This window comes from Culex pipiens, chromosome 2 (assembly GCF_016801865.2).
Source record: "Culex pipiens pallens isolate TS chromosome 2, TS_CPP_V2, whole genome shotgun sequence".
Lineage (NCBI taxonomy): Eukaryota > Metazoa > Arthropoda > Insecta > Diptera > Culicidae > Culex > Culex pipiens.
In genome coordinates, this window is record NC_068938.1 from 77,134,159 (window position 1) to 77,149,756 (window position 15,598).

A 15,598-nucleotide genomic window follows, 5' to 3' on the forward strand; every position below is an offset into this window, starting at 1 on the left:
TAGTCTCTTTGTTTACACTTCGACATTGGCCTATTCGCATTGTTTTGCTTGACTTCATGCATCAGCCGAACATAAGGTCAGTGGGTAATTGGGACATGAGGTCAGTGGGTAATTGGATGGTCAATGATTGACTAGATACTGATTAAATGCTCACCTCATAATACTTCTTGTCCCAGTTGTCGAAGAACCCGATGAACGTGATCGGTTCCTCGCCCTGGCGCACCACCGCGATCGGCATGTTGATGTCCCGCTGGACCGGATGGGTGTTGATCAGATATTTGGCCAGCTCCCAGCACTGCGAACGGTCGTCCGTCCCGACAAACTCTCCGACCCAAACGTACACGATGTTTCCCGCGTCCAGCAGGAACATGTTCTCCGGCCGCAGATCCTTCTGGGTGAAGCCGAAGATCTTGCTCAGCACAAACTTTTCCTGCTCCAGCGAGCACATGTACAGGCCGATCCGTTGCTTCTCCCAGGTCTGGGCGACGTTCATCGTCGGAGTTACGATGCTGCCGTGCGTCTTTTTCAGCTGCTTTAAGAATTTTTCACCGACGGAGTTGAAGAACTCGTCGGTTTCGTTGGACTCCATGACGAGGTTGTACTCGCCCAGGATGGACGCGATCGATTTGGCCATTTCTCGCGAGTCTCCGGTTGAGTACTGGCCGCACCATATCCAGATTTCATTGTCTGGGGCTTTTAGGATGTAGCAGTCCTCCGGGTAGTAGAGGGTCTTGCTGGACACTTGAACAGCTTTGCAGGAATAGGTGGAGTTTCCGACGACCTTCAGCACAAAACTGCTCGGATATTTGCGAATGTTCATGATGCCTTCGCCTCCGGAACCTTTGGCGTTGAAGATGATCAAGCCGCCTTTGAAGATCTGCAAAAAGTGGGGTGGTTCCATGCCTTCGCTGATGCGAACTTGAACGACCTGTTTCTTCAGATGGCTGCACATCTCCGCTAGGAAGGCTTCTCCAGTTTGGCGGAACTCCATCGATGCGTTGGAGCCCACCCACAGATAGATCACATTTTTGATAGAGTTGGACAGCGAGCTGATGTTGTTCTCCGAGGTGCACGATATCTGGTAGTGGACAATGTAGCAATTGCCTGAGTAGAACGTCTTTGCGTGCTTCTTGGGTATTTCGCTGACGTCTTCGGCACCAATCTGGTACACGGTAGCATCTCCAGTACCGTCGTCCATAAGCTGGATCTGAGCCGCGAGTTTGGGACGCTGAATCAGCGTGAGCGCATCGAACTTCTCCGACATTCCCTTGATGGAGTTTCCGTTGACATCCGAGCTGATCCAGCTGGGAAAGAGACTGGTAAACTCGGCCGGTTCGAGACCGTCGATGACACGGGCGACGGGAGTTGACGCCGGATATCCTTTCTTGATCACATAACCTCGCACGTGACGCATGGCTTCGGCACGGTTTTGTTTGTGCGAGCTCCGTCCGATCCAGATCCACACTCCGTTGCACAGGTAGTCTATGATGTAGATGCTGTCCCGTCCGTATAGGTCCGCTTGCTCTAGCGCTCCCGTCTTGACCAGCTCTACGCGGAACACCCCGTTGACGGTGTCACACTGGTACAGCTTGAGAACGATGTCGGCGTTGGACGGGGACAGTGCCATCGGCTGGACGAAGCGCTGCGACAAACTGAGAAAGCCGTTCCACACTTCCTTCCGGTCGGCGCTCATCGACTGTTCGTAGCCATCGTCGACGACGGCCATTTCGGGAATTTTGAACGAATCTTTCAGCTTGGTTCCGATCTTGAGTCCGAAGAGCCGCTCGCACGAACTGGTCGTTCGACCAACCCAAACAAAGAGGATCGTCGGAGTTTGGAGGATCATTACGTGGCCACAGTTGAAGTGCTGCCAGGTGATCGCTTTCTGTTGGATGCACTGCGGCGTTGTTTTGCCCTTGATTTGGTACAGTCGCGGGAACTGAGGGTAGGATGAGGGGTCCGTGCCGGATTGAATACTGAAAGTAGGAGTTATTAGGCAAGATCCAATAGGGATTCCTAATTTAACTTACAGAATACCATCTTCCTTGAAGTAAGACAAGAATCGAATCCCCTCATGCCCCTGGCTCTCGCGATACTGTGTGGTCTTGTGGTCCAGGTGTAGATCCAACTCTATGATTTTGTACGCCGCAGATTTTGACCGATCGGACGTGATGTTTGCTCCCAGCCAAAAGTGGATGTACCGCTCGATGACGCCCATCGGAGTTTTTATTTCACGACACTGAAAAAGCAATATCTTCAAGAAGAACTCCCTCAAACTAACCCAAGTGATCAACCTACAATGGTGTTCTTGTCGGAGATCGTCCCCGCTAGCGATGCCGAGTAGATCACGTACGTGTTCTCGTCGTAGAACGTCCCGAACTGCTCCTTGGGTAGCGCCTCCACGTGGTCGTTCTGTATCCGCCACACGTGGAACCCAATCGCCTTGGGGCTGATCTTGCGGAACGCCGTGTCGATCTTGATGTCCTCATAGATGGGCCGCTTCTGGTCCTGCAAGCGAGATTAGAGTGAAGAAACAAACGTCAGCGCATTTCTCAAACTCAACCAAGCGTTTCAATCGAGTCTCGTGGTTTAGAACCGCTTGAGTCCAATTCAAATTAGTTTTGCGGTGCCGTTCCCACAAAATAAAGTTTCACGGTTCGGTGAGTCGAGATAAAATTGAAAAAGCGTGTGGTGGAAGGCAACTTCCAAAAAATCGTCACATCAGAAAGGGGAAAAAAGTGAATCATTTCCTGTGTGGTGAATCGAAAGTCAAACAGGTCGTCGTTTTCAGGGCTTTGCGATGTACGGATGAATGTGGTGTAGGAAATTACAATTAATCAAAATGAGGTTTTAAGCGGTTGAAATAAGAGCAGAGTTGGTGGGTTGTGGTAGTATCATTATTGTTGGTTTTGTGCAATCTTTTTTCCATAGTTTGAGAATTTCATTTCTCAGCAACTAAAGATCTGCTTCACCACATCAAATCCTTTATTCTGCTAGTGAAATTTAACCAAACATTCCACAAACTGGGAAACATTAAAACAAAGTTATATCTCACGATTGCATAATTGCAACCTGTCCGCACTTACGACTGCTACTGGTACGTACAAATGTCCGGACTAGGTATATCTGAAAACACGTTTTTGCCTCACTCCTCCCCCAAACTAGATCCAGATGTGTCAGAAGAAGCTAACACGACGATCCATGCGGTAAGCCATCCCCCTGCAGCGGGGCAAACGAAAGTGAAATGTGTATGCAATAAATTGCATCGACATCTCGAGAAAGACTTTCCGGTTTGACTTAATGACCACCCCAGCGGCAAGATTTGATGTTTAGCCGAACCGGTTAAGTGAAAACTTAAGTGACCTCTAAAATATTTCAACTCCTTGTTAGTGATGATGGAGATGGGAGCGAGATAGAAACCAAACTTAATTAAAGCTTTTTGGGCAGTTTACAAACACACACGCGGGAAAGCCCAATTTCCAAGTAATTATTTTTAAACCGAATTAAGCTGTGAAATGGTTTCGTTGGTGCTTCCACCAAGCCTGCCTGGAAATGCTTGTTTGTGGCGAAGATGGGTGTGCGCAAAAAGCCGCCCACCCGGCCCCCAGGTTTGCAGAAAAAGTGTTCCGGCCGAAGCATAATAGTACCCATTAAGCGGGCGGTTCAGCGCTGGCGGCTTGGTGGTGGCGTGTTACTTTAATTTAAGACCATAAGGAAGTGTAGCAGAGAAATGGCCACGGGCATTGTGATTTAGTTGGTGGTTAGTAGAAGTGAATGGGGACATGCATTAAAAAATGTGTTTTACTATTTCGCACAAGATTTTATGCGTAGATGGAAATTGAGTGTATTTAAGAAGTTACACACTTAGATTTTTTTACCGTACTCGGTAAATTTTTTACCGAAATCTCAACAGCCGAGCGCTCGGTAGCCAGCCCGGTAAAAATTAGATTTACTGAGTGCTCAGTAAACTTGATTTTGACAGCTCCGGTTAATCTGTACCGAGGAGCTCGGTAAAATTTTAACGGGCACTCAGTTTAATTTCGGAACAATTACCGAGCTTACAGTAATGCCTTTTCCCCTTTTTGTTCATATTGATTTTGAAGGTTAGAATAACAAAAAAACATTTATTTACATTTAAATTAACGAATATTCCACAAATTTAAAAGCACGCATGTTTCAGAGATCCAAAATAATAGTTTTGTAGTAAGTTCGGAACCAAGTTCTTAATAAACATTACTTTTTAACAGAATCATATCGTCTGAAGAATATCTCTGCATTTTATCTTGCCTGAAAGAAAGTTTATATTTAATCAGAACATCAATTTGTTTTTAAATGAAAATAACCTTACCTCTATAATAATAGCCAAAGTTTTTCATAAATGTGTTGTTTTTATAACTATTTAAGCAAATTTTCATCACACCGATCATTTTTAACCGTTTTCTAAGCGTCAGCAAAACACATTAAATGACAGCTAAGTTTCAACAGTAGAGCTCAGTAATATTTACTGAGTTCCCAGTAAAATTCACCAAAATTTACCGAGCAATCAGTACTTGAATTACCGAGCTGTTAAGAATAACCGAACACATGAGTTTACTGAGTTAATCAGCAGAATGAAATACCGAAGTTTGGTAATTTATGCTGAACTTCAGTAATTATTTTACTGTAGCATGGTAATTTTGACAAAAACTACTGATAGCTCAGTAAAATATGACTTTTACTGAGCAATCTCAGTAAAAAAAATACCGAGTAACGAATTCCTGATTTAGTGTGTATTATTCGATTCTAAAAATTGATGTTTGTTTTGTACATAACATATAATTTTTGCTGGCGTAGTTTCAAAACTGGTTCTTAATTTGAATCATTTGCATTCCATTTGAAAGTACAGCATTTAAAATAAACTCTCGAACATGAGAATTAATAGTATTGTGAATATTACAATGTTTTTAGTCTGAGCTCGCTTGAGAATTGATGTCATCATGATTTTAAGTTTTATTTATTTCTCAAATAATTTGAGGATATTTCCCAATAACAATTTGAAATGCGTTCAATGAGGAAAGTTTTGAAAGCAGATAAATAACATTATTGTAATTACAAAAGCATATTTTACGACGAATTTAAAAATAAAATCAATAAAATAAGAAAAGCTAAAAGTAATTCCAAGTTTTTTTTCTTACAAAGCTTGAAAACAAATATTTTGAATCCATCCTTTCATACTTGATATGCTATGAGAGGGTGACGAGCGGGAACTCCCGGGACAATTTTCCCGGAAATCGTACCGGTTCACTCTCGATTCCCGGAAAATTTTATCAGTCTAACTTTTTTTACTGTTTTTTTTCGATGAATCTTCGTTTTTTTCAAATTTCGAGTAGCCACCAAATCGGGCGTCCAATTTTACATAAGCGTCCCTTTGACACAAAATTTTCATCTCATCACCTTTTCAGGCTGCAAATTATTGAAAAACATGTCTTTTTTCGCATGTTCAAAAATGGAAGGGGTCGTACCACCCCGCCGTCATGAGATATCAAAAAACGGAACTTGGATTCGTGATCAGGGACAAAAGTTACCCCTGAGAACAAAGTTTCAAAATCCAAAAGGGATCGGGGCAACTGCTATGTGAGTTAACGGAGAATGAGCCATTTGCAATATATCAAAGTTATTGCTCATCTAGATTTTATTTTTTTAACGTAAAGACTTCCATCATTGTCATGATTTTTCCTTCAAAGATATAAATTTTGCGTCGCTTTCAATATTTTGACAAAATTCCTTCAACAAGTTGTTTAGAATAGTGCCCTACACATGCTGATTCCTTTTGGTAACGATTATTATATTCCTTGTTAAGTTATGGAAATCGTCATTAATGAATGATTGCCAACTAGGACGTCAATGACTGTGCCACAAAATTATATAAATTTTGAAGCACCATTGATTTAGATCAAAAATTCCTTCAGTGGCTTTAATAAGGCAACAACCGGCACATGCTGATTCCTTTTGGTGCTGAAATTCGTTAAATTGAATATAATACTCAATTTTTTATAGTGATGATTAATTTTCTTCGAAAATGATCAACGGCTTCACCTTAAAAGGTCCTATAAGCTATTGTCATTCATATGTTTATAGGACCTTTTCAAAAAAAACTCTAGATATAATCTTAAAATAAATAAATTTAAATCATCGAATTATCACATTTAAAATTTCGAGAATCGTCTTTCTTTAAAATGCTATTCGAGAAACAATGTTTACATTGTTTAGCCTAATAAATAACCAAATTTTATCTTAAATAGGTGCATGAAAATTAAAAATAAAAATCATCCAAATATTTTCAATTGATAGTTCATTGGACATTTTATTTTATTTTGTATTACTTCCTTGACAAAATGGGCTTCAAATCACTCAGTTTTTGTCAACAGCATTTGTGAGCCGTAAATAAAAATTAAGAAAAAAAAATTTTAAAAAAACTGTATACCGAATTTTTAGGACCTATCAGAAAAATAGTTACACTCAAAAAGAAATAAGCCAATTTTTCGATTCCTTTGTGGACCACCATTCAGTGAGGTACTCCTGAAAAGTGCTTTAAAAGTGCAAAAAATGCCTCAGGGTAAGAAAAAGAGGCGGTCCTCACCAGCAGGATCGGCAGATTTGAAGAAGCTAAAGAATGCCGAAGCTGCAAAGCCAGGCAGTTTGAGCAAGGACGCTCAAAAATTGTCTGAAAACCAGTTTGCTACCCTCCCTGTGGACGTGAGCGAGAAGGAAGAATTTGAACGACGAAGTTGCCACCCATTTTTGTGAAAACATCGTCATCGGATTCGGTGCGAAAGTGGCTGACCGGATTTATCAAATCTGGTGCTTTACGAGCTTCCATTCGCTTGTGTGCTGATGGACTCAAAATTCTGCTACCTACCAGAAAGGATTACAACTACGTTCGGGATTTCCTGAACAACACAAAGATTGAATACTACAGCCATGACGATCCAGGTAAACGCCTCATGAAACAGGTCCTCCGAGGCCTGTACGACATGGATGTGAGTGTGTTGAAAGAAGAGCTCAAAACTCTTAAGTTGAACGTGATTAGTGCGTCCATCCCGGGAATTCCCGGGACAAAAATCCCGGGATTTTCCCTAAACCGGGAATTCCCGAATCCCGGGATTTTTTATATTTTGTCCCGTGAATGCCCGAAATTGAAAAATAAATCATTTTTTGGTCTGGAAACTCAGATTTGGTTGTGGAAATAGATGAATGAATATTTAGTAATCGAAAAGAATTTTAAAGCATTAGCAAATTTGTATTCGGCACATATCAACATTTATTTGGCTTATAAGGAAAAATTATTAAAATTTTGCAGAATGCTTAACGCTTTAAATATTTTACATTAAATTTTATTTATTTTATAAATATTTACGTTTTGTGATGATTTTAAACTTGAAAAAAAAAATTAATTATTTTTCATCAAACATCGGCAAAAAAAAAAACGAAACTATTGGCACTACGCCCCCCGGGGCATGGCCTTCCTCTAACGTGGGATTTCTGCTCAAGCGCCTCTGACGAGACAGGAGAAACCGGGACCGACGTTTTACTTCACCATCCGATAGAAGCTCAGTGGATAAGGCGGGAATCGAACCCGCGTCTCATAGCATCATCGGGATCGGCAGCCGAAGCCGCTACCCCTGCGCCAACATCGGCATCTGGAGCAAATTAGGACAATAGTAACGAACTTAGACAGCTGTTTAACCCAATATTTTTTGCATAATGTTCTGATTTAGTATAATAATTAGTACACCGATTTTCTAATGTATTGCTCTAAAATATCCTGAACCTATTCAGACTGCAGTCCCGATTTCCCTCAGTTAGCGGTAGTGGCTTTAAGATAATTTTTTAAATATTTTTTTTGTAAAACATGAAATTATAAACTTTTCTAAAATTTAACATTGGATGGTATCATTTTATTTGTTTTCGTTTCTTGTTTTTGTTTACAGTTTCAATGAATTTCTTTAAGCGTAAGAAGTCATTTTCTATGAAAAATAATAGAAATTTTTAATGATTTTAAGATGATTAATATGAAATAATTTAAATCACATTGGATTAAAAATCATGATTCATTAAAAATCCAAAGCACAACAAAAAACAACAATATTTAATATTTTTTAAACAAACTAAAAATCACTCTTCTTGTTTAGATTGAAGTATAGAATATCAAAAAATAACAGTATTGAGCTTATTCTATATTAGTAAGCTTGAAAAACATAACAAATTTAATAAAAAATTTAGATTTTATGGTTGTTTTGAAAAAAATCCCGGGATCCCGGGAATTCCCGGGATTTCAAAAATATTTTTCCCGTTTCCCGGGAAATTCAAAACCCGGGAAAATTGGACGCCCTAAACGTGATCGAAGTCTTCAAGATGACGAGACACAACAAGGACATCAAGTATCGTGATCAACTGTACCTGGTTCATCTCGAGAAAGGATCGACAACGCCGTCTGAGCTGAAAGCAGTTCGGGCAATTTTCAACATCATCGTGTCTTGGGAACGTTATCGTCCAGTGCACCGTGACGTGACACAGTGTTCGAACTGTTGCAGTTTGGACATGGTGGAAGGAATTGTTTCATCAAGAGTCGTTGTGCAACCTGCGGAGGTGAGCACAAAACTCAAGCTTGCAACACAATCAACGAGAACATCGAAGCGAAATGCTTCAATTGTGGCGGCGACCATTCTACCAAGAATCGAAGCTGCCCAAAACGTGCTGAGTTTGTGAAAATTCGGCAACAATTGACGACGAGGCACCAACCAAATCGTCGCAAAACACCACCAACGGACGTGGATTTTCCTGCTTTGGCGTCACCAGGAGCAGGATCTGTTCGAGTGGTTCCAAATTTGCAGCCATTGCCGTTGAATCAGCGGCAAAAAGTTGCAGAGAATACAACACCTCCAGGCTTCAGTCAGCAACCGAGAGAAAACCAACCAGCATCAACGGATGAAGGCAGTAGTGACCTGTTTTCACCACAAGAACTTCTGAACATTTTCATCGAGATGACAACAACACTGCGTGGTTGCAAAACTCGTCAGGAACAAGTAAGAACTCTTGGAGCATTCATCTTAAAATACAGTTCGTAGTTTACTCGTTCTAGTGATTTTGAATATTTCAATGAATTTATTTTTTAGTTTTAAGTTAGGATTAGTTGTTAAAGTGATTTTTTTCTTTTTTGACCCAAATGTATTCGATTAATGCAAAAATGTAAAACAATTTGAAGTAAATAAAATAAATGTGAACAGTTAATAATAAAACGATAAATACAACAAAGATGAAGAGCATTACGCCATACCACTTAGCATGTAAATGAAATGAAATTATTATAAGAAAGTTCAATAAAGACATATTTAATTTCAAAAAAAAAAAAAATTAAGCCAATTTTTCATAATATTTTTACCCTCAAAAGTAGATTTGGATAAATTATGTGGCAAATTTAGCTCTTTCTTTTGTGAAACTAATAACTTTTCCTAACATTCTTGAAGTACGAATCGGCCTACTTATCATTCCCATAAATAGTTGCACTGAAAAGTACTTTTTGCAATTCCGTCGTGAAACTACTTACTTTTCCTGTCATTCTTGAACGACGAAATAGTCTACTTTTCTGTACCAAAAATTACAGAATCGAATAGCAACACTTTTCAAAATAAATGCTGAAAATTTCTACTTTTCAGCACTGAACTTGTTTTGAAAAGTAACACTTTTCAACATGTTTTTTGATTTAAACGATTTATTGACAAAATGCATGAAAATTCGACTTAAAATTTCACTCAATGGGTGGAAAAAAATCCTATTGATTTTTCGAAATCGTTTATTTCTACACAAAATTGAACAAATGCTCACATTTCATTTGGAGAAAAAATCTGCGAACTCTTGTCTAAATTCTGATTAAACGATAAAGTCTATTTATTCTAAAGTTCAATCGGGCAAGAGGATTTATTTTTTCCAAAATCTTGCGGCCTATATTGTAGATTTTTGGTAAAATTTTCTAAGCTATGCAAAATGCTCAAATATGTATTCGACTTATATTAATGAGAATTGATATGAATATTGATGAGCAAGTTGCCATAGAACGATAGAACGAATAAATCGATTCAGCTCTTGAAGTACCGGGAAAAACTCTGATCCCTTCAAAGAGTCAATAATTCCATCTTGGAACGGTTCTTTCAAAAGATCGGAGTTTCAAAAAGAACCGCGGCTCTTTTTGTGTGAACCATGGTTCATTCGCTCTTTCTAGTGAACCAGCTCTTTGAGCGACTCGTAAAATTTTTTCCCACCTTTAGTATTAGGAAAATAATTGAGTTTTTACCATTTTTCGATTTTTTTTTGCTTGAAAGAAAAACCTACAAATCTCTAGTCAAAAAGTATTTTGTTTTTGAGATGAGTTTAGATAAGCTTGTGTAGTAATATTTATAATAAAAATATGTTGGTTGGAGAAAGTGCAATTGTTTGATTTCCTTTGAATATAATTGTGATCAAACTGACATTACTTGCAGCAGCCAATCTTCCAGTGTATCTGATTAATTTCAAATTGTTTTGCTATCTATTCCATCGAATCATAACAATTTGTTTAAATAAGGTGAGGATTGTAATTTGAATGCTTCTCTTTGAGCGTTTATTATCATACCACGTATTAATTAAGTCAGTTTCCTGCAACAACTCGTTTGCAGCCCATGTTGAACGAACATGGTGCAATAAAGGCAAATAAAGGGAAGCCTTTTCCAAGGAACTTGGATTTACATAATCAAGATTTCAATTCAGCTATACCACATAAGCTCATTAACGATGGTAATGTGAACGTTTTATAAAGTTATGGTTGCAAACGTCAATAGTGGTAATGATTTGAATAGTTTTAGCCCCGTCGTATACTTTGAATGGGAAAATGCGTTTGCAATTCATTCGAAAGTGACCACTGGAGCGTTGTGCAACATTGAATTGATATTTACTGCAATGGCAGCAATTGCAACACTGATGATTGTAAAAAAAACAATTACCAAACCAAATACCATAAAATTCCAAACAAAAAGTTCACGACCTCGTTCGGGCGCTTCTTTTTTCACACGCAAATGACTCGCAAATCGCGCCATTTTTCCACGCCAACGCCCCCAAACTCAAACGATTCACCAGTTTTCCATATAACTTTCAAGACTCACTTTCTCACACGCGCGCACACGCCACCAAGCTGGGAAAACATTTGCTGCATCAGTGGAAACAGTCAGGTTCCAGTCAGTCGGCTTCCGGTGTAAACATTTCTTTGCCAGAAGCAGAAAAAAAAACAAATGCTTCAAAGGAAAACACAGTTAGCTTCTCCGTGGGTGGGTTTTTACAATTTTCCCGACACTTTGCAAAAGCTCTGTATGCAAATTAACTTCTGGCTTTATTTTTTTTTTTGCTCCAGTCTGCAGGTGAACGGAAAAATGCTCGTTCGCATTCAACTTGGGGCGGTTTTAATGGTAAACTTTTCCACGGACTATCAACCTTGATGATGGGGTGATACTCGGCGTAGCCAATGCGTTTAACGTACACAGAAAAAAAATCATGGTAATATTACATCTGGGAAGGGGTACATCTTTTATGTCAGAAAAAAGGTGTAATTTTACCTCTGGAAATGTGTAATTTTACCACTTTTCTGGTGTAATGTCACTTTTTCAGTCTAAATTGAGGTAAAATTACATCATAAAAGAGGTAATATTCAACCTTCCAAAATTAAAGCTTCCAAATTTACATTATTTTTTTCTGTGTATTAAGCCTGAATGGGATTAGCGACCACCGGAAATGGGGTGGCAGATTATCGTCGTTGAATGGAAGATTGGTAGATGGGTTGTAGAAAAGCAATGATGCAAAAAAAAGTTTAAGCTAGTACACAGCAAAAAATCCGATGGTAAAATCGCATGCAAAAGCATGCACATCACCTTCGTCAAAATAAACACTTAATATTACACACTGCATGTACATTTTTTGCAAACACAAAAAAAAGTTGCAACCGACGGGATTCAAACCCAGCACCAATAGTAAGGACTGGCGCCTTAGCCCACTCGGCCATCAGACCGATGTAAAGCTGTAAGGATAAACGCATACGTGAGCTTGACATTTCGGTCAAGTAGGTTTCCCATACTGATGGGCTACATATTTCAGGGTGTAAAATCACATAAAATTGCATAAAATAATGCAATATTTATTTTACACCCAGGCCTTTTACATGCAGCTGGATTACTACCTTTTTAGCTGTGTAGATTATAAACGTTAACTACACAGAAAAAAAATCATGGTAATATTACATCTGGGAAGGGGTACATCTTTTATGTCAGAAAAAAGGTGTAATTTTACCTCTGGAAATGTGTAATTTTACCACTTTTCTGGTGTAATGTCACTTTTTCAGTCTAAATTGAGGTAAAATTACATCATAAAAGAGGTAATATTCAACCTTCCAAAATTAAAGCTTCCAAATTTACATTATTTTTTTCTGTGTACCTTTTATTAAAAAGGTGAAAAACATGACAAAAAAAATACCACCGAGTACCTTAACTTTTGGAAAAAGCAATAAATATCACAATCATCAAAAAAAAAAAAAAAAAAACAAAGTTGACTTTATAGCTGTCGGCCACCATTGCTAGTACCAACCACTAGTCTTCAAGGGCTTTACCGCCCTGGGCTCCTAAGTGTATGAAAGTATGGCACGGGGCGACGGCGCCGAATATCCATATTTACACAAAGAATTTTAGAGCGCTCGCCGCGGGATTCGAACCGGCGACCTCTGGATCGTGAGTCCAGTGCGCGGTCCGATTGATCCACACGGCACTATGGGGTTTCAGGCGGCCATAAATCGAAAAACCGACATACTCTAATTATTTTTTTGGTATTTTTTTTCGAAAATAAACATTCTAACTAAGAAAAATCCGGAGTTTGAAAGTTGTAGGTTCAAAATTCACTGAATTGCAGACCTTCAAAGGCGAAAATGGTAAGAAAAAACATGTTTTTTGACAAAAAAATGATTATTTTTCATAGTTGTACTGTGTAGCTGTTTATGTATTTTTTCTGCATCATTATATATATTCAGAAAGGTAATTGATTAAACTTTTCAATAATATTTTACAAAACACACTTTTACAGGCTAAAAAAATAATAAAAATAAAAAAAGATGGATTTTTATTCAAAATTTAGTTTTTTTCAACTTTGTTAATGGAGTACTTTTTTTGTGTGCATTTGTGCGATCTGAAAATTTTGCAGCTTAAAATTTGAACCATGTCCTAACTTGTCTCCAAATTTCAAAGTGCACTTATGTGCACTTTTTGAGTTATGTCATTTTGAACATTTTGATTCATGCAAGGAAATTAATGATTTCGCGTATACGCTTGGTTAAAATCACATTATTTACCTGCGGAGGCAGAAATGACGTACCTGCTATGTATGTTTTGAAATTGATTTGATATTCATGACTTTGTTGGTACTTAGGTACGTTTAATAAAATTAGAAATTCCTATTCTAAGTATTTTACAGAAACGATTCGTCGAATATTCGTATCAGTTCGTTGTTGTGTTCTTTTGAAAGTATGGATAATAATACCGTAGTGTCCCTGTACGATATAACGAAGCACTATTCTGAAAACATGAGAACTGCTTTCGAGTATATTTGTAAAAATTTCAACACTGCAGAACCATCACATGATCAACTCAGGGAAAAACCACAGAGGAAAAACTACGCACGTTGTTCTGTAGCTTCAAAACGAGGTATACAAAAGCCCATAGAAGAAGTTCACATTTTAAGTAATCTAACGACAATCGGTTACATAGTGATTTTGATTTAGAAGAATTTATCGTGGAAAACGTGAATTTTGCAAGTGGATCAACCAAAAACGTGGACGAGAATCCATACAATGTTCCATAAAATAAACCGTCTAAAATTCTAAAACACCGCAAAAATCAAATTTTAATTGGAGGGGGAGGGGGAGGGGGGGGGGGTGTCTTCAAAGAGAGGTGAATTTTAACTCAAGAAAAAGGGAAGGGAGATTGAACGTAAATCAGAAACTTTAACATAGCATAAACCGCCATTCCGTGCATCAAATAGACAGAGCAAGAATATTGAAATTCACCACTTTAATGCATGTGGCCTCAAATATATGAAAAAATCGAAAATTAAATTTTTTTTTGGAAAAATATCAAATTTCATTTGTTTTCATTATACTAAGTACAAACAACACAAAAAAGTCACAAAAAAGCAAAAAAATATTTTTGGCCGCTCGCTTATATGGAAATACCCCATAGTGCACGGGCGGGACGCTATTCACAATATCAATAAATTTATGAAAATATCGTTCTTCAAGTTTTTTCAAATGAAATTTAAATTTTCTGCAGTAATTTTTTGCCTATTGGATTTTTCGAGGAAATTTAGAAAGGGAGAGACTTGAGATAAAATTTGCAATGGTTTAACCATGACAAAGCTCAATTAAAATATTGGGGTTTTTCAAGCAACTCGAAAATTATTTCCTTTTTGAAGACATAGTACTCAAGAGAACAAAAACTATTTTTTTCGATTCATGACAACTAAAATGTAATTCTTGAATCACAAATTGATGATTCAAAAAAAAAATACTGGTCAAATAAAAAATGACAAAAATATGCCATAATATATTTTGCAATTCCGTCGTGAAACTACTTACTTTTCCTGTCATTCTTGAACGACGAAATAGTCTACTTTTCTGTACCAAAAATAACAGAATCGAATAGCAACACTTTTCAAAATAAATGGTGAAAAGTTCTACTTTTCAGCATTTTTTTGATTTGAACGAATTATTGACAAAATACATGACAATTTGACATAAAATTTCACTCAGTGTGTGTTTTTTGGAATTGCAAAAAATGTTGTATGGAACTCGTTGCAAAACTTGATTTTTTCAGGACTCTTCGTATTTATCCAACTCGGTGAACCTCGTTGGATAAATGTACGACTCGTGCTGAAAAAATCCTCTTTTTGCAACTTGTTGCATAAACTACTATTTCAATAATGTCAATAAAATAAAGATGCTTATTGACTAGCTTTTATTTTGCATTTTTCACAATTCATTCATTTCCAAGAACTGTTTAATATTTCAAACCATTTCTTCACCGTTTTGTGAATATTTATAGGCTAATAAAAATTCTATTTTGTGTTTTAGTATAATTTCTAACAATTTCAAAAAATAGGTACTAAAATGTTATTTAAGCTTGACAACCTTATTTAAAAAATGCAGTCAATGATGAATTTTCTAATTATTCATATTTAAAAACGTTTATTTCACATGTCAGTCAATGGATTTTGAATATAATTTGGATAATTTCCGCTATAAAAAATAATAGACTTGAATTTTGATATTTTAGTATTCAAGATATGTAACAATTTATTTCAATAAAGCCCTGTGTAATCAAAAATGCATAATTTATTAATTAAGATTTTTTATTTTAGTTTTGAGAAGACCGTTGCGAGTATTTCTAAAATAAGAAAATGCTAAATTTATGAATAATTATATTTTTTATATAAAGAATAAAGTGTCCTGAAAGTAAGTTTTCAGTTTTGAGAAGGCTGTTGCAAATATTTCTGAAAT

The 15,598-nt window shown here is 37.5% G+C and overlaps 1 protein-coding gene across 3 annotated transcripts in view; it reads right to left on the bottom strand.

Annotated features, from left to right (window-relative positions):
- The window catches only part of LOC120413518 (villin-like protein quail), a 36,501-nt gene that overhangs the window by 936 nt on the left and 19,967 nt on the right, over positions 1–15,598 (bottom strand). For all 3 annotated transcript variants that reach the window (XM_039574380.2, XM_039574381.2, XM_039574379.2), the window contains 3 exons: positions 2,299–2,508; positions 2,031–2,239; positions 155–1,976 (listed from right to left, as the gene is read on the bottom strand). In XM_039574380.2, coding sequence (XP_039430314.1) covers positions 155–1,976; positions 2,031–2,239; positions 2,299–2,508 — 2,241 coding nt within the window. The remainder of the gene's footprint in view (positions 1–154; positions 1,977–2,030; positions 2,240–2,298; positions 2,509–15,598) is intronic.